The following is a 19,249-nucleotide window of genomic DNA, read 5'->3' as shown; positions in this document are numbered from 1 at the left end:
GACACTAACTGGAAGTGGGCTCCTGGGAGGAAGGCCCTGGCCTGGGTAGAATTGAGCAACGCTCCGATAAACACTATCCTCTGAGCCAGGAGGAGTGTTGGCTTCTGCTCGTTTATCAGCAGGCCCAGTGCTCGAAAGGTTGTTTGGACGAGGTGGATGCTGGCTTTCACCTGGGATTGGACTGGTCATTGACCAGCCAGTCACTGAGGTACAGATACACATGCACCCCTCACCTTCTCAGGAAGGCTGCCACTATTACCCGCATTTCATAAAGACCCATTAGGCTGCTGACAGGCTGAACGGGAGGATGGTAAACTGGCAATGAGTCTGGTTCACAACGATCCCGAGAAACCTTCTGTGGCCTCGGAAAATAGAGGGGTGGAAATAGGCATCTTTCAAATCCAGGGTGGCGTCCCAGTCCCCTACATCCAGGGAAGGAATGATGGAGACAATGCACAACTTCAGCCTTTGAGATGTTGCAGGTCTAGAATGGGTCAGAGACCCACTTTGGCACTCAGGATTAAGGATTGTGACATTGCACTCCACATACTTTATGGAAATATGATTATGAATGTGAATATGATGTAACTGGAATATGCTTTATGCAAAACGTCTCTTGTATGATGTCATTAGAAAGCTTGTAATCTACTGAGTGTGTTCATCCTATTTGTTTGCATGTATTATTTCTATGTCTGGAATTGGGGAAATAAGACAAACTTCTATCACGGTTGTAGTCACACCAGGTGAGGGCCATCAATGGGGCATTGGGAACTCGATGGCTCCCATTGATTAGGGCAATTGATGGTAAATGATTTATTTACCTGAAAGCCTTCCTGTGTACATGGGGGCCAACCAAGGAGGAATGGAGACTTGACCGTGTCACCTGGTAGTGAAATCCATCTTAAATCTGGTACTTTTCCATTTAGCAAGAGGGGCAGGGACCCAGAAAGAGAAAAGATTCCCACCTTGTGCCAAAGTTATAAAAGGGGGTGCCAGTCATGAGAAAACCCCTGCTTATCAAATGAGATGTCTGCTGGATCTAACAAAGACTGTACCAGGGGAAAGGATTGGGCCCAGACTAGGAAAGAGTCCAGTCTGTGAAGTAAACTTATTGGAACATCTTTGAGGATGAGATATTTCCTGTAATCAGTTTCTTAATGTATTAGGCTTAGATTTGAGTGTTTTGTTTCAATTTGCTCTGTTGCTTACTTTGTTCTATTACTTGAAATCACTTAAATCCTATTTTCTATACTTAATAAAATCACTTTTGTTTATTAATAAATCCAGAGTAAGTGATTAATACCTGGGGGAGCAAACAGTTGTGCATATCTCTCTATCAGTGTTATAGAGGGTGGACAATTTAGGAATTTATCCTGTATAAGCTTTATACAGAGTAAAAGGGATTTATTTGGGGTTTGGGCTCCCAAAAAGGTTGAATACTGAGTGCTGGGAAAGTCCCTGTTAACTGAGAAGCCCCTGGGCTGAGGGAATCTGTTTCTGTGGCCCAACCTCTGTGTCTGTGCTGGAGGTGACTGGTGTGTCTAACTCAGCAAGACGGGAGTGGAGGGAAACCTGTTCTGGTAGGAGGGTTGTTCTCAGTGGTATCCCAGGACATGGAGTGACAGTCTCAAGGGGAGTCTCTGTGACCAAACCCATCACAACTTCAGCCTGGCCTCCCTGTCCTTTTTCAGATGTGGACTGAACTGGTGGAAGAGCTGACAGCGATCCGCAACAGGAGTCTCATCCAAGCACTTTAGACAGCTGGAGTGCAGGTCGCTCAAAGGCATGGGCTTGCCACAGGAGGCACCGGGTCTGAAGCCTGGAGACCGAGACATGCCCAGTTTCAGGAGCAGAAGAAACTCTGCTAGAAGAGTCCAACTAACTATTTATATCAGTGGTGTCCAATACGTTCGCCACTAGCCACAGGTGGCTAATAGGCTATTGAATTGTGGCTAATGCATGTGGCTTTTTTGTAATGTGGCTAATAAGAAAAATTCAAAACCACAAGTGTGGCTAGCATCGAATTTCTATTGGACACTGCTGATTTATACCAATCAACTAAAGTCAAAAAGTGAGAAAACAACTGAGGTGAAAAGGGATGGAGTAACGAGAGAACCACTGAGAATCTGGAGAGATGCAGGGCGGCAGGTCACAGACACGCAGAGATCCCAAGCCAGGTGCCCGAGAGGAGTGGGGTGGGTCAGTCCTCCCCACCCACCCCTCTTCTCCTCCGTGCTGCACTCCACAGGGATAAGCAGGGTGGGGCACCGATGAGGTCTCAGAGGGACCAGACCCCGAATTCCCCCATGTGCGTGATGGGGGCAGAGACAGCTAGAGAGAACACTTGGTGGTCAAGATGCAGGACTCAGGACAATCTCTGGCGATCTGGCAACCCCAGGACGGGGGGAGGAAGAGGGGTAAATGGGGGGAGGAGGGCAGGAGGGACAGTGGTTTGGGGAGGGGGCAGTGGGAACAGAACAGCAGCTCCCCAGCGCAGGCAAGCGGAGCCCCTCTCTCAGCACTGGGGAGGCCGGTGTCCGTGTGAACAGGTCAGGCTGGACAGGCTCAGCAGCAGGGGACCAATGGGTGAGACTAGTCAGAAGAGGGTTAAACTAGCTACAGAGGGGGCGGGCTGGGGGGCAGACACTTGGCAACCCTCCACGCTGTCGCTTAGTCCTGGGGCAGGGCCACCAGAAACCCAGGTATCCAGGGCAGGACAGGAATTAGTTCTCATTGCTGCTGTCAGTGCTGGGAGCCAGGAGGGATTGGAGGTGCTACAACAAGGGGCTGGGGACACTCCTGGGTGAGCACCAATCCGACAGGCCAGTACCACTGACACGGGGGAAACAGGGATTGTCACTCGCGAGTCCCCTGTCAGGAAGGGAGGAGCAATTACGTCAGAGAGACCCTCACCGGCCAGGGACAGTTCAGCAGCGCCAGGCACTGAACGCTTATGGATCATTCCCGTGCTAAGTGAGACAGCACAATCGGGGGCCTGGCCAGGTGACTACAGCCCCCCACATCAGGGACTGAGCAGGAAGAACGGCTTTGTACATGTCTATCGATAGCGTGCAGGGGAACCTGCCTGACCCCGGGGGCTCCGTGCTGGGTTTGTGCTGCCAGGAGTAAGGCAGCCCGGGAGTCTCTGCACGTTGCAAAAAGAACAGGAGTACTTGTGGCACCTTAGAGACTAACAAATTTAGCTGTAGTCCACGAAAGCTTATGCTCTAATAAATTTGTTAGTCTCTAAGGTGCCACAAGTACTCCTGTTCTTTTTGCGGATACAGACTAACACGGCTGCTACTCTGAAATCTGCACGTTGCAGTGGCTGATTCTCTCACTAACTCTCCAGCCCAAGTTGATGACACTCTGCGGAGTCTGACCTGAGATAAACTCACTCTGGAAATAAGACAAAGGGAACAATGAAGGAGGCTCACTGGTGAGCAGCTTCTCCCCAGGGCTGGGGTGAATGCAGCACTGCCTGCTCTTGTGACTTTACTGTGCGTTTCATGATAGTGGGTGGTTTTAATAAATCCCCAGTTCCTGGACTCATGGGATTAGGGGAAAGTCTCAGCTCTCTTTTCTTACAGCAGTAACTTCTAGTCCTTCTAGCAGCAGGGAAAACCCCAGAAATGTGTCCCCTAAGGGCTTAAACCAGAGGGCAAATAAAAATAAGCTCCAGTATTATTCCCAAAATACTTACAACGCTTAAGCCAAAGTCAGGATTTTGGGGGTCTGACTCGTGATGTCTGAACACTTGGGGCTGTCGATATTGGGGTTCCCCATCACTCGATATCTGGGAATTGAGACAAGACGTCTCAGAACCCTGTTCTAGCTCTAGGGTCTGACAGAGTCACTGTTGTAGCCAGGAGGAACAAACCCCCCTGTCCAGAAATCGCTGGGTGCGATTCTCTGGCCTGCGTCACCAGGAGGTCGGACTAGCCGGGTCTGCTGGGAACTTCTGGCTTTTGCACCTCTGCCACTCTGTCTGGGAAATATATGTCTGGGAAAGGGCGGGGGTGGGGGGGGGCCCCCGAAGGGCAGCAGAGGCAGCTGCAAGTGGGACTGGTAGCAGAAGTCTGGGCTGTTTGGGGAGGGGACAATCTGAGAGTCCCACTTTGGAGGGTGTCAAAAAATCTCTTTCGCATGGACCCTCCATCCTGCAGCCCCTCCCCCCATCCCATATCCCTTTGTCCCCCACATTCACACTGACTCCAGCGAGAAAATGCGCCTTCGGACTCTGTCCCCTCCCCCCATCCCCAACACACATCCCGGTGTCCCTTCACCCTGTTTACATCAGCCACACTCCCAACCCCCACCCCATTTCCCTGCATCCCTAGGTCGTGTTGTGTCCTTCACTCACCCTCGGTCCGGTTGTAGAGCTGACTCAGGGTGTTCAGACTCGCATTGTACCATTTCTGGAAGCGCTGTCCCCATCAGGTCACCTCGTCCCAGAACTCCGAACCCTCGTTCTGCGCCATCCACAGTGTGTAGGGCTCCGCCCTCTTCGTCCCACTGGTGTAGACATAGGTGAGCTGATCGTCCACATACACAACACGGCTGTACCAGGGCAGCCCCGGGGCAGGCTCCGACACCACAGTGTCCAAAATGCGCCTGGAGTGCAGGCCTGAGGGGGGAGATTGGGGGAGGGGAGAGTCAGACCGAACCAGACCCTGCCAGGAGCCCCTGGCAATATGCGAGAGGCAGCGCCATCCCTTAGGAGGGCTCCTGTGGGAGGGAGATCTGGGGAAGGGCTCACAGAATGGCCTGACCGGGGAGAAAGAGACGGTGGGGTAGAAGGAGAAAGGGAGGCAGGGCTGGAGGGGGAGTGAGGAGAGGAAGGGGTAGGGAGGTACGGGGGGCTGGAGCATGTGAGGAGTACGGGAGCATATGGGGACAGTGTACTGCGGGTACAGGGGAGTGTGAGGCAGGAGAGGGGGCCCAGGAGGAGGGGCAGGGCTGGAGTGCGGTGTGGGGAAAAGGAAGGGGGTGTTATGGGAGAGGGTGAGGCAGGAGGACTGGGGGAGGGGAGATGCAGGAGCTGAAGCTGGGGAAGGCAAGGTGGGCAGGGGAATGTGTCCAAGCTACAGGTGGGAGCAAGGACACCGGCTGTGCACAGAATTTACTGTAATTTATTCAGAACATAAGAACGGCCAGACTGGGTCAGACCAAAGGCGCATCTAGCCCAGTCTCCTGTCTTCTGACAGTGGCCAATGCCCAGTGCCCCAGAGGGAATGAACAAAACAGGGAATCATCAAGTGATCCATCCTCTGTCGCCCATTCCCAGCTTCTGGCAAACAGAGGCTAGGGACAGCATCCCTGCCCATCCTGACCAATAGCCATTGGTGGACCTATCCTCCATAAACTTAGCTAGATCTTTTTTGAATCGTGTTATGGTCTTGCCCTCCACAACGTCCTCTGGAAAGGAATTCCACTGGTTGACTGTGTGTTGTGTGAAGAAACACTTCCTTTTGTTTGTTTTAGACCTGCTGCCTATTAATTTATTTGGGTGACCCCTAGTTCTTGTGTTATGTGAAGGGGTAAATAACACTTCGGTATTCACTTTCTCCATACCAGTCTTGATTAAAACTATGATTTTATCATGGATATTTGTAGTATAAGACCTGGACAGGTCCTGGGCAATGAAGAAAAGCTCACGGAAGCCCGTGACCCATCCGTGACTTTTACTAAAAATATCCATGGCAAAATGGAGAGCTCAGCTGCGTGACCCACACACCACCCACGGGCTAGGCAACTGCAGACCACTCAGAGCTCCGGGTCCCCCTGCCACCCACAGCAACTGGGAGCAGTTGGTTCCCCCACAACCCACGGAGGCCGCTCCCGGCTGCTACAGGTGGCAGGGGGACCGCACAGCTTCCGGCCGCCGTGTTCTGAAGTCATGGAGTTTGCTGGAAGTCACAGATCCCATGACTTCCACAACCTCTGTGGAAAAAAAACAAAGCCTTGGTCTTGATTGTATAGACTTTCATTATATCCCCCCCCAGTCATGTCTTTTCCAAGCTGAAAAGTTCCAGTCTTATTAATATCTCCTCATGTAGCAGCCATTCCATACCCCTAACCATTTTTGTTCCCCTTTTCTGTACTTTTTCCAATTCCAATATTTCTTTTTTCTGATGGAAGGACTACATCTGCATGCAGTATTCAAGATGTGGGCATACCATGGGTTTATATAAAGGCAATATGATATTTTCTGTCTTACTATCAATCACTTGCCTAATGATTCTCAACATTGTTAGCTTGTTTGATTGCCACTGCGCATTGAAAAAACGAGGAGTCCTGTGGTACCTTAAGACTAAGCTTTTGTGTATGCATCTGACAAAGTGGGTTCCAGCCCACGAAAACTTATGCCCAAATAAATTTGTTAGTCTTTAAGGTGCCATGGGACTCCCCTTTGTTTTTGCAGAAACAAACTAACATGGCTACCCCTCTGAAACTCCACATTGAGTGCATGTTTTCAGAGAACTATCCACAATGACTCCAAGATCTCTCGAGTGGTAACAGCTAATTTAGATCCCACCACTTTATATGTATAAACTGGGATTATGTTTTCAACTGTGTATTACTTTGCATTTATCCACACGGAATTTCACCTACCATTTTATTGCCCAGTCACCCAGTTTTGTAAGATCATAGAAGATTCGGGTTTGAGGAGACCTGGGAGGTCATCTAGTCCAATGCCCTGCTCAAAGAAGGACCAACACCAACTAAATCATCCCAGCCAGGGATTTGTCAAGAAGGGCCTTAAAAACCTTCTAAGGATGGAGATTCCACCAGCTCCCCAGGTAACCCATTCCAGTGCTTTACCACCCTACTAGTGAAAAAGTTTTTCCTAATATCCAAACGAGACCTCCCCCACTGCAACTTGAGACCATTACTCCTTGTTTGGTCATCTGCTTCCACTGAGAACAGTCTAGATCCATCCTCTTTGGAACCCCCTTTCAGGTAGTTGAAAGCAGCTATCAAATCCCCCCCATTCTTCTCTTCTGCAGACTAAATAAGCCCAGTTCCCTTAGCCTCTCCTCATAAGTCATGTACTCCAGCCCCCTTATCATTTTTGTTGGCCTCCGTTGGACTCTCTCCAATTTTTCCACATTCTTCTTGTAATGTGGGGCCCCAAAATGGACACAGTACTCCAGATGAGGCCTCACCAATGCCGAATAGAGGGGAATGATCATGTCCCACGATCTGCTGCCAATGCTCCTACTTATACAACCCAAAAGGATGTTGCCAAAAAAAGCTAACAAGGGCACACTGTTGATTCATATCCAGCTTCTCATCCGCTGTAACCCCTAGGTCCTTTTCCCAGAACTGCTGTGTAGGAAATCGGTCCCTAGTCTGTAGCAGTGCATGGGATTCTTCCGTCCTAAGTGCAGGACTCTGCACTTGTCTTTGCTGAACCTCATTAGATTTCCTTTGGCCCAATCCTCTAATTTGTCAAGGTCCCTCTGTATCCTATTCCTACCTCCAGCGTATCTACCACTCCTCCCAGTTTAGTGTCATCTGCAAACTTGCTGAGGGTGCAATCCATGCTATCCTCCAGATCATTAATGAAGATGTTGAACAAAACCAGCCCCAGGACCGACCCTTGGGGCACTCCGCTTGATACTGGCCGTTAACTAGACATGGAGCCATTGATCACTGTTGAGCCCGATGATCTAGCCAGCTTTCTATCCACCTTACAGTCCATTCATCCAGCCCATACTTCTTTAACTTGCTGGCAAGAATACTGTGGGAGACTGTATGAAAAGCTTTCCTAAAGTCAAAGAATAACATGTCCACTGCTTTCCCCTCATCCACAGAGCCAGTTAACTCATCATAGAAGGCAATTAGGTTAGTCAGGCATGACTTGCCCTTGGCGAATCCATGCTACTGTTCCTGATCACTTTCCTCTCCTCCAAGTGCTTCAGAATTGACTCCTTGAGGACCTGCTCCATGATTTTTCCAGGGACTGAGGTGAGGCTGATTGGCCTGTAGTTCCCCGGATCTTCCTTCTTCCCTTTTTTAAAGATGGGCACTACATTAGCTTTTTTCCAATCATCCGGGACCTCCCCTGATTGCCATGATTTTTCAAAGATCATGGCCAATGGCTCTGCAAACACATCAGCCAACTCATTTAACATCCTCGGATGCCGTGCATCCGGCCCCATGGACTTGTGCTCGTCCAGCTTTTATAAATAGTCCTGAACCACTTCTTTCTCCACAGAGGGCTGATCACCTCCTCCCCATACCGTGCTACCCGGTGCAGTGGTCTGGGAGCTGACCTTGTTCGTGAAAACAGAGGCAAAAAAAGTATTGAGTACATTAGCTTTTTCCACATCCTCTGTCACTAGGTTGCCTCCCCATTCAGTAAGGGGCCCACACTTTCCTTGACCTTCTTCTTGTTGCTAACATAGCTGTAAAAAACCCTTCTTGTTACTCTTAACATCTCTTGCTATGTGCAACTCCAAGTGTGATTTGGCCTTCCTGATTTCACTCCTGCATGCCTGAGCAATATTTTTATACTCCTCCCTGGTTATTTGTCCAATCTTCCACTTCTTGTAAGCTTCTTTTTTGTGTTTAAGATCAGCAAGGATTTCACTGTTAAGCCAAGTTGGTCGCCTGCCATATTTGCTATTCTTTCTGCACATCGGGATGGTTTGCTCCTGCAACCTCAATAAGGATTCTTTAAAATATAGCCAGCTCTCCTGGATTCCTTTCCCCTTCATGTTAGTCTCCCAGGGGACCTTGCCCATTAGTTCCCTGAAGGAGTCAAAGTCTGCTTTTCTGAAGTTCAGGGTCTGTATTCTGCTGCTCTCCTTTCTTCCTTGTGTCAGGATCCTAAACTCGACCATCTCATAGTCACTGCTCCCAGGTTCCCATCCACTTTTGCTTCCCCTACTAATTCTTCCCTGTTTGTGAGCAGCAGGTCAAGAAGAGCTCTGCCCCTAATTGGTTCCTCCAGCACTTGCACCAGGAAATTGTCCCCTACACTTTCTAAAAAGTTCCTGGATTGTCTGTGCACTGCTGTATTGCTCTCCCAGCAGATATCGGGGTGACTGAAGTCCCACATGAGAACCAGGGCCTGTGATCTAGTACCTTCTGGTAGTTGCCTGAAGAAACCCTCATCCACCTCATCCCCCTGGTCTGGTGGTCTATAGCAGACTCCCACCATGACATCACCCTTGTTGCTCACACTTCTAAACTGAATCCAGAGACTCTCAGGTTTATCTGCAGTTTCATACTGGAGCTCTGAGCAGTCATACTCCTCTCTTACATACAATGCAACTCCCCCACCTTTTCTGCCCTGCCTGTCCTTCCTGAACAGTTTATATCCATCCATGACAGTGCTCCAATCATGTGAGTTATCCCACCAAGTCTCTGTTATTCCAATCACATCATAATTCCTTGACTGTGCCAGGACTTCCAGTTCTCCCTGCCTGTCTCCCAGGCTTCTTGCATTTGTGTATAGGCACTTAAGATAACTCGCTGATCATCCTGCTTTCTCAGTGTGAGGCAGGAGTCCTCCTCTCTTGTGCTCTCCTGCTTCCTCCTGGTATCCCACTTCCCTCAGGGCTTTGGTCTCCTTACCCCCCCTCCCCCCGCCAACAAACCTAGTTTAAAGCCCTCCTCACTAGGTTAGCCAGCCTTCTTGCAAACCCCAAGTAAGTTGGGCAGTGTCCTTTTCCCCTCTTCCAACCCTTATCTTCTATGACCCAGTAGGGCCAGGCTGCACTGGGGCCTAACCCTGTTTAGGTCAAACCACACCTGTTACTGAGGTGTCACAAGGGCACCAATGTGCCTTAAGCCATTTTAAACAAACCCCAAATCCACCCCGCAGCCTCACCCGGATCAATACGGGCTGCTGAGCTGCCCAGCGTCTGAACTGCTGCCTCATGGAGAACAAGGGAAATTCAAGTCCATGCCAGGAAAAGCAGGATGTGCCTTCCCCTCTCCTCACCCCATCCTACTGGGATCCGGAAGCTCTTTATCCGGCAGCTATGGGAGATCCTAACAGTACAAACGCAGCAGCTGTTCTGTGCTCTGCAACGGGAGCTCGCACCCAAACTAAGACCTGATTAATCACAGATCCAGGGTTCTAGACTCTCCCCTCGCCCTGGGGTGCTAAAACACCACCAGAGACAGAGGGGAGTTATCATCTCCTCTCTAGGATGACACCTCTAACGACCTGCTTCCACTACAGATACGACCCATTGCCACTGCTGACTGTGAGTACAACTGGACTGGTGCTGACACAACTTAGCCGTACGTAGCCAAGGACAAACCACACTCAAGAGTTCCAGGCACTGGGGTGAAACCCAGCGTGAAGAACCTTCTGGGAGCCATGAAAGGTCAGAGATCCAAGAAGCCTTTTCCCTTCATTTAACCCTCGTCTATGGGTGTGTGGGGTTGGGGGGTCGCTAATTTACTCCCTCTCCCTCAACCTGAGCTCTGCAAACAGAAAGAATCGTGTCTGAAAGCTCCGCCCTGCCCTGAGACGTGGGGAATGAAACAGCCTGGGCAGCGCCTGGACCCCGGGATTTCCCAGTCTGAGCCCCTCACGGGGCTGCGACGGGCTTGTCAGCGTGTGCAGCACCCATGGGTGCTCTGACCCCAACGAAGCCTCATCCCCTGGCTGGGTGAGGTTGGCATTAGATGAAGGGGTTACAGTTCAGTGGCTCTCAGCACCCCACTACACACAGTGTGCCAGCAGCGACCCTGGCAGCACCTGGCACAAGGACCCCAGCCCGGCTGCCCCCCGACACCCAGCTCCCCCCTCCCTGCGCCCCCCAGCCCGGCTGCCCCCCGACACTCAGCTCCCCCCTCCCTGCGCCCCCCAGCCCGACTGCCCCACAACACCCAGCACCCCCCTCCCTGCACTCCCCAGCACGGCTGCCCCCCGACACCCAGCTCCCCCTCCCTGCACCCTCCAGCCCGACTGCCCCCCGACACCCAGCTCCCCCCTCCCTGCACCCCCCAGCCCGACTGCCCCCCGACACTCAGCTCCCCCCTCCCTGCACCCCCCAGCCCGACTGCCCCCCGACACTCAGCTCCCCCCTCCCTGCACCCCCCAGCCCGACTGCCCCCCGACACCCAGCTCCCCCCTCCCTGCACCCCCCAGCCCGACTGCCCCCCCGACACCCAGCTCCCCCCTCCCTGCACCCCCCAGCCCGACTGCCCCCCGACACCCAGCTCCCCCCTCCCTGCGCCCCCCAGCCCGGCTGCCCCCCGACACTCAGCTCCCCCCTCCCTGCGCCCCCCAGCCCGGCTGCCCCCCGACACTCAGCTCCCCCCTCCCTGCGCCCCCCAGCCCGACTGCCCCACAACACCCAGCTCCCCCCTCCCTGCACTCCCCAGCACGGCTGCCCCCCGACACCCAGCTCCCCCTCCCTGCACCCTCCAGCCCGACTGCCCCCCGACACCCAGCTCCCCCCTCCCTGCACCCCCCAGCCCGACTGCCCCCCGACACTCAGCTCCCCCCTCCCTGCACCCCCCAGCCCAACTGCCCCCCGACACTCAGCTCCCCCCTCCCTGCACCCCCCAGCCCGACTGCCCCCCGACACTCAGCTCCCCCTCCCTGCACCCCCCAGCCCGACTGCCCCCCGACACCCAGCTCCCCCCTCCCTGCACCCCCCAGCCCGACTGCCCCCCGACACCCAGCTCCCCCCTCCCTGCGCCCCCCAGCCCGGCTGCCCCCCGACACTCAGCTCCCCCCTCCCTGCGCCCCCCAGCCCGGCTGCCCCCCGACACCCAGCTCCCCCCTCCCTGCACCCCCCAGCCCGACTGCCCCCCGACACCCAGCTCCCCCCTCCCTGCGCCCCCCAGCCCGGCTGCCCCCCGACACCCAGCTCCCCCCTCCCTGCGCCCCCCAGCCCGACTGCCCCACAACACCCAGCTCCCCCCTCCCTGCACTCCCCAGCACGGCTGCCCCCCGACACCCAGCTCCCCCTCCCTGCACCCTCCAGCCCGACTGCCCCCCGACACCCAGCTCCCCCCTCCCTGCACCCCCCAGCCCGACTGCCCCCCGACACTCAGCTCCCCCCTCCCTGCACCCCCCAGCCCGACTGCCCCCCGACACTCAGCTCCCCCCTCCCTGCACCCCCCAGCCCGACTGCCCCCCGACACTCAGCTCCCCCTCCCTGCACCCCCCAGCCCGACTGCCCCCCGACACCCAGCTCCCCCCTCCCTGCACCCCCCAGCCCGACTGCCCCCCGACACCCAGCTCCCCCCTCCCTGCGCCCCCCAGCCCGACTACCCCCCGACACCCAGCTCCCCCTCCATGCACCCCCCAGCCCGACTGCCCCCCGACACCCAGCTCCCCCCTTCCCGGGGTCTCCCCCCGATACTCACGGCAGTGGCCCCCCGGCAGGGCTACAGCCCCCAGCAGCAGCAGGCGCAGCGCCAGGGCCATGCCCGGTCTCGGCCCCACAACCCGAGAACCCCGCGGGGCGCTGAGACCGGACTCCAGCTCCCAGCTACTGGCCGTGTGAGCCTCCAGTCTGCAGGGATTGGCTGAGAGGGGACCATCCCGCCAATAGCGGCGCGCAGCCCCGCCTCCGTCACCGGTCGCTGGGCAGAACCCGCTGGGCCGGCTGGCGAAGGGGAACCGAATGTCTGAGCCGGGGGGCGGGGCGGGATGAGACCTGGGCCCCGGGGCTGTAATGGGCGGAGCCGCCATTAGCTCGGCCGGTCTCTGGCCCCGCCTCTCTGGGGTCAGCTGGTCCGTGTGTTCCGAGGCTGGAACTCGGGGTGCCGCACCCCCGGGCTGGGGGCGGTGGCACTAGGTGAAGGGGTCACAGTTCGGGTCAGGGGCTCTCAGCCCCCCACTACACACAGTGTCCCAGCAGCGCCCTTAGCTCTAGTCGGACCTGCAGCCCCCAGGCCCGAGACCCCTTCCTGGAGCTCAGGGACTTGTCTGTCCGGCTGGGAACTTTAATCACTTTCTGGATTTCATGAATTAACCCCTTCCCGCCCCTCTCCCTTTGCGGGGAGTGACCCCACAACAACCCCTGGCACTCCTACAGCCTCACTGCCCCCACTGATTTGCCCTGGAAGCAGTACATATAGGGCTAGAACCCAGGAGTCCTGGCTCCAGCCCCTTCATCTAAGCATAAGGGGATGGTGCCCCAACTCCTGTATTTTCTTTGCTTTTGCAAGTCAGGGGGCTGTTTACCTCATTTCAGGGAATTATTTTTCGTTAGTCTCCTCTTGGGGGCAGAGGAGGTACCAAGGCTCTGGGACCTGAGACGTTTGCCCCGTGCTGCAGGACAGTCACTGTGGGCGTTAGTATCACTGGGCTTTGCATACTGCCCTGGGCCGGTCTCTCCTGGTCTGCGGAGCCAGGCTAATGTGAAACTTCCCCAGCTGGGATGCTGTCAAGGCTGATTCCCCACGCTGGCACTTCGAGTGCAGAAGGGGGGGGGGCGGGCGGAGGGTCCTCAAGGACTCTAAAAATTAATACTGGCCACTCCAGGCTTGTATTAAACTCCCAAGGTTACAGATCCTCCTGGCCGTGGATTGGTAAATGCTGCCACCCCTTTGAGAGCCCAGGAAGGCGCACTTGGGAATTCCTTCCTGTGGGGTACCCCCAAACTCTTCCCCCCCTGTCTGGGGAAGAACTGAAAAAAGGAAAATAAATTAGCTGCTGCCACCAGCTAACTGAAAAACATGCACAGACCTCTTAAAACACAGAAATCCAATAATGTTCTTAAAAAAGGATCTCCCAGCAGTACGCCTTCTCACTCTCAGCTCCTAGTGCCTCTTGCTCCCAGATCCTCACCCACACCACCACAAACTGACGTGAGCTCCTTTTTAAACCCAGGTGCCCTGATTAGCCTGCCTTAATTGAGTCTAGCAGGTTCTTCTTAATTGACTCCAGGTGTCCTAATTAGCCTGCCTGCCTTAAATTGGTTCAAGAAAGTTCCTGCTTGTTCTAGTGCAGCCCCTGCTCTGGTCACTCAGAGAACAGAAAACTATTCATCCAATGGCCAGTATATTTGCCTTCTACAAGGCTTCTGTACCCCACTGGTCGGGTCTGTCACATATCCCTCCCCCCTGCTCAACACCAAGGGGTTGGGCAGCTTGGGACGCCAGACAGTGCACACGTGACAAGCCATTGGCATTGATGATGGCTCCCTGCTTTGTGTTGCACACGGAACTGGAAAGGTTGGAGGGATAAGAACCACCTGGTCACCCTAGTGTTCTTCTCCTTGTTCCGTTGCATCCATTGAAGAGGGGCATGGTCGGTCACAAGGACAAATCTGCGCCCGAGCAGGTAGTAGCGCAACGTTTCCATGGCCCATTTTACAGCGAGGCACTCTCTCTCCACCACAGCATATTTTTGTTCCCTCGGAAGGAGTTTCCTACTGAGGTAGAGAACTGGATGTTCCTCTTCCCCAACCATCTGTGATAGAACGGCCCCTAACCCTACTTCCGATGCATCCGTCTGCAGGATAAATTCCTTGGTAAAATCTGGGGCTATCAGTACGGGGTTACTGCAGAGGGCAGTCTGTAGGTCTGTGAACGCTCTCTCTGCTCCGTCAGACCATCTCACCAGATCAGGTCCGTGGGCTTTCAGTAGGTCTGTCAGGGGGCTTGCCCTTGTGGCAAAGTGGGGGCTAAATCGTCGGTAATACCCCACCACACCTAGGAATGCCCGGACTTGTTTCTTGCGATGTGGTCGGGGCCAATTTTGGATGGCCTCTAACTTGTTCAGTTGGGGTTTTACCAAACCTTTTCCCACAATGTAGCCAAGATATTTGGCCTCCGTAAACCCTACAGCACACTTAGCTGGGTTAGCTGTAAGGCCAGCTCGCCTGAAGGTATTGAGCACTGCCTCCACCTTCGAGGTGGGTTTCCCAGTCTGGGGTATGAATGACCACATCGTCCAGGTAGGCAGCAGCATAATGATTATGGGGGTGTAGTAGCTTATCCATGAGGCGCTGAAAGGTAGCTGGGGTCCCATGTAGTCCAAAAGGGAGGACAGTGCGGCTTTAGCCTGTTCTGGTTTGACACATACACACACACCCCACCCCAACCCGCCTCACCCCACAAAAAGCTGCCATTTTGCAACTGTCATGGGCCGGCAGCAGCTATAATCAAACTTGGGACCTCTGGAGCTTCACACGTGAGCCTCTGCTGTAGGGTTCTCAACCTATTTCCCATTGGGGGCTGCATATGCCGTGCTCTGCGTTCTGTGGGCTGTAGCTACACAAGATGTAATACCAGGGCCGGGATAGATATACCTGGGGGGGGGGGGGTGAATGAGCCGGTTTCTGTCCAAGAGTCTGGATTGCTCTGGGCTGCTGATCCCGGCAAGGTCATTGTGAATCCCTGCGCTGAGTGCTGAAGGTGGCCTGGGAAAAGCATGTGTGGGGAGGGGGAGGGGTGTCTATGTTAATCCCGGCTGAAATAAATGGCCATGCCCTTGCTAGGGCAGCGCTTACAGTGCACCCCTCAGCGACCCGGCTCCATTTTGAACTCTTTTTGGCCAGGACTGTGGCCCCTGGCGACTCTGCCCACTTTAAGCCTGGCCTGAGCTGGGCCCACAGAACAGCTGCAGTGTCAGCAGCGTGTCCCCCCCTGGGCTGCTGGGCTGCAGTGCAGGGGGCAGCATGCCTGACGTGGGGCACACAGCAGCTCTGTGCCCTGGGCCCCTCTCACCTGGCACTCATCTGAGGGGGGCAGAGCCCTGCCGGAGGCTGCCCAGCTGCTGTCTCTGTGTGGGTGAGCGGGCACTGCCCTCCGGTTGGTGGTAGTGACTGTGGACGGGGTGAGCTGGGACAGAGGGGGTTGCTCCGAGCAGCACTCCCCTTGCAGCGGTGCAGCGCGGGGAGAGAGGAGGCAGCTCCTTCCCCACCACAGGGAGCGCTCCAGCCGGCCCTGACCCGCCCGGGACCCGGGAGCCAGGACATCGGAGCCGCAATCTTTGAATGGTTTTTACCCTGCAGCTGGGTCCCCGCTGTGTGCTAATCGGGCCGGCTGCAGAGACGGAGACAGTGGCCGGGCCAGGGGAGAGGTGAATGGTGGGCTTCACCCCATCTCCAGAGATTTGCCCCCCCCCCCCCCCATGCTGAGCCCCTTTGAACATCCAGCCATGTCCTGCGGTGCCTACCTGGGAGCTGAGCTCTTCTGAAAATCTGGCCCAGTAGTTGAGCCCTCTGAAAACTCTGGCCTTAGCGTCTAAGGGTAACATTTTCAAGAGTGGCTAAGTCACTTAAGTGCCTAAATCCCAGTGACTTCTAGTGGGATTTAGGCACTTGTGAAACTCTCTCCTGGTCTCATGTCCAGCGGTTTCTGTCCCCTGCAGGGTTCCAGTCCAGCTCTCTCCTGCTTCTGTCTGCGCTGTCCATGATGGCGCTCCTTTGCGTAGCCCCCATGCAGGGCAACGGGGCCCTGGCCCACAAGAAGGTGGAGAGGGGTGAGTAGAGAACCCGTCGGAGAGCTTCTATCATCTGCCATATCCGAGATCAGGGCATCGTGGGCCTGATTCTGCTCCTCTCCCCCATGCCGGGGTCACCCCTAGATCCACTTATCCACTGAATGCACCTTCCAGCCCCCCCGTCAGCGCTGGGCCCCAAGGAACGCTGAGTTCTCCGAAGGGATCGCAAGGCCGGCCTGCGCTAGTGACCCCACTACTCCCAATGGGCCAGCCGGGGTGGGGGAGGTGCTGCTCGACTGGCTGTTTGCTTTCCACAGCTTCGTTATCCCTTTCTCCGGTAACGGCTGCCAAGCCCCCAGCAGTGACTGAAGAGCGCTGGTGCCAACCGCAGGGCAGCGTGTGGGAACCAGGCACCCGCCAAAATTGGCTGGGAGTTCTACCCTTCCATCTCACCAACTCCTATACTAGGGCTAGCCCCGGCTAACAGCTGGGGATCTCTCGCTCATGCCTAGAAGCCTTGCCCCCAGAGTCCAGGCAGCAGGGAGAGCCAGTTCCTCCTTGTCAGGGGTTTTCATTCCCTTCTCCCCACACCTCCAGCGGCTCTAGGAGCTGCTCAGGGGCTTGCCCAGGCAGGCCAGGGGCCAAACCAGCTCCAGAGGTGGCCCTGAGCCCCCGGCCCCGCAGAGCTCAGCAGCTCCTCCCCCTCGGCTCAGCTATGGGGGTGGGGCACACAGGGGGATTGTCTGGGGGGTAGGGGAGCTGGGGGGGCTCAGGCTCGAGGGATGACCCTGGGGAGGGGAGGAGCAGTATAAGCACAGTGCTTTCATTCTACCAGGATAGTTCGGGACAATTTCCGCCCCAAAGACAAGCCCCTCGATAGGATGTCTGGAATTTTCAAAGGCACCACAGGGAGTTGGGTGCCTAAATCCCACTGAATTCCAATCACAGTCGGGTGTCAAACTCCCTTAGGCTCTTTGAAAACTCCCATTTAAATTGTCACTGATGGGTTTCATAATTGACATTCGCTGAGATGGATCTGACAGCGTCTCCCCCACCCTCCCCAAACGATTTCTTCAGCAGTACGGACTCACGAAGGATACAGAGCCTGGGTTTACACTTGATTCATCTCTTCAAGGTTTCTTCAAAACCAGCAGAGCAAGAAACTATTCTTATTTTATTTTATTGGTAAAATGAAAGTGTAAGATCTGGAGCTGGATTCTGTGGCCAGGAATGGCCGGGGCGGATTCTGTGGCTGTAGTATTGTGAAATACACAGGACCTGCCTCTAAAAACCCAGCCTCCAGTTACCCCAGGCTGATTTGAGCGAGCTAGCTAGCGCGCGCTCTCGCTCTCTCCCTCCCCTCCCCCCCGCCCCCTTAACCTGATGTTCGTGGCATTTCAGGGTTCCCCAAAGACTGCAGCAACATCCCCAGGGACAGCCCCAGCGGGGTCCATGTCATCCAGCCGGCAGGCTCTCCCCCTCGAGTGGTGTGGTGTGACATGGACACCGAAGGCAAAGGCTGGACCCTTGTGCAGAGAAATTCTTACAACACAGAGATCACCTGGAAGGAGTCCTGGAGCACCTACAAGTACGGCTTTGGGAACGTGCAGCAGGATTACTGGCTGGGCAACGAGTACCTGTCCCTGCTCACGCGGCAGAACATCTACAAGGTCCGCTTTGTGGTGGAGGACAAATCCAACAACACCCGCTACGCAGAGTACGACATCTTCAGTGTCGAGGATGAGCCCAGCGGGTACCCGCGGAGGCTGGGCAGGTACTCTGGGGACGGCGAGGACTATCTCACCACCTACCACTCCGGCCTGGGGGGCATACACGACAACATGAAGTTCAGCACGACTGACAAGGATCAGGACCAGGCCAGTGGGAATTGCGCAAGTAGCTATGGAGGCTGGTGGTACGACAAGTGTCAGAACGTCCTGTTCAATGGGAAAGGCTACATCTACTGGGTAGGGTTCTGTAAGAGTGGGGAGTGCAGGTCTTCCCTCATCCTGGTTAAGCCAACAGACGTGTGCTGGGTCCGGCAGGAGGAGCCCATCCTCCTTGGGAGCCGGCGCCGCTGAGAAGGGGAGACAATATTAGATCAGACACGGCGCGCCAGCCCCCACCTAATCAGTGCAGTCCCTGCAATGCCTCTACTCTGCTCACTCCCTTCCTGTTGGCTTCTGCATGGTAAATCCCCTGGAATGCATTCGAATGACACGAAAAGCGTGATTGGTGTGTATAACTGGACCCCCGCTTCCACTCTGCCTCTCTGGAAGCCATGTCACTCACTACGACTTTAGACCCACATTTACCTCTGCTTCTCCCAGCCCTGCCACTGCCCCTCGGCATTAGTGATCAATGAATCATGACACTGGATTTCTAGCAACTGTCATTGAGCATTTAAATGGGGGATGACTCAAAGCCAGGACTTTACATCTGAATTCTGCATGTATTAGCAGTGGTGAGTTTAGGTTCAAAAACCTGCCCTCTGTGTTTTTAATAAATATGGTTATTACATGAGAAAACATTGCAACAGTAATTAGTTGCTGATAAACCACTGAGATTAGATAGACGTGCAACGAAACTACACAATAAAGATATTGGTGTCCCTCTTCAACCCAAGGGGCTAGTCAAAGTTTGGGGCCCTGGGGATGTTCCAGTGGGGAGCAGAAATTGGCAATGGAGTCTGGTAATTGTTTGATGTCTTGTTTATTGACAAGGAACATACAGAGTCCTGCTTCTCCAAACACAGCAGGAACCAACAGCAGGGATTAGCCTCCCTGCTCTCAGCTCCAAGCCTCTTTAGCCAGCACCTGGCCCAAAAGCTCTCTATGCTCCTCCCAAGATCACACCATGCTCACAGGCTCT

General features: G+C 54.9%; 1 protein-coding gene and 1 pseudogene across 2 annotated transcripts; one reads left to right on the top strand and one right to left on the bottom strand.

Moving 5' to 3' along the window:
• Window positions 1–12,539, bottom strand: part of LOC135979111 (class I histocompatibility antigen, F10 alpha chain-like) — a 28,387-nt pseudogene extending 15,848 nt beyond the window's left edge.
• LOC135979112 (fibrinogen-like protein 1-like protein) lies at window positions 9,900–18,906 on the top strand. 2 transcript variants are annotated; one of them, XM_065579675.1, is made up of 3 exons: window positions 9,900–10,349; window positions 16,307–16,417; window positions 17,780–18,906. In XM_065579675.1, exons 1-3 carry the CDS (start codon window positions 10,343–10,345, stop codon window positions 18,457–18,459), a joined length of 798 nt encoding a protein of 265 aa, XP_065435747.1. In that variant the 5' UTR covers window positions 9,900–10,342; the 3' UTR covers window positions 18,460–18,906. The 2 variants fall into 2 exon arrangements, with proteins under 2 accessions (XP_065435747.1, XP_065435748.1); XM_065579676.1 differs by lacking the exon at window positions 16,307–16,417.
• Window positions 18,907–19,249: the final 343 nt, after the last annotated feature.

This window comes from Chrysemys picta, unplaced genomic scaffold (genome assembly GCF_011386835.1).
Source record: "Chrysemys picta bellii isolate R12L10 unplaced genomic scaffold, ASM1138683v2 scaf657, whole genome shotgun sequence".
NCBI classification, from domain to species: domain Eukaryota; kingdom Metazoa; phylum Chordata; order Testudines; family Emydidae; genus Chrysemys; species Chrysemys picta.
The sequence above is the reverse complement of the archived record's forward strand: the minus strand, read 5'-3'. Positions and strand labels throughout refer to the sequence as shown.

What these genes read in the sequence shown, in the direction of transcription:
- LOC135979112 (XM_065579675.1), top strand. An exon ending in CCACAAGAAGGTGGAGAGGG is followed by an intron (nt 16,418 to 17,779) that starts GTGAGTAGAGAA and finishes GTGGCATTTCAG; the next exon opens with GGTTCCCCAAAGACTGCAGC.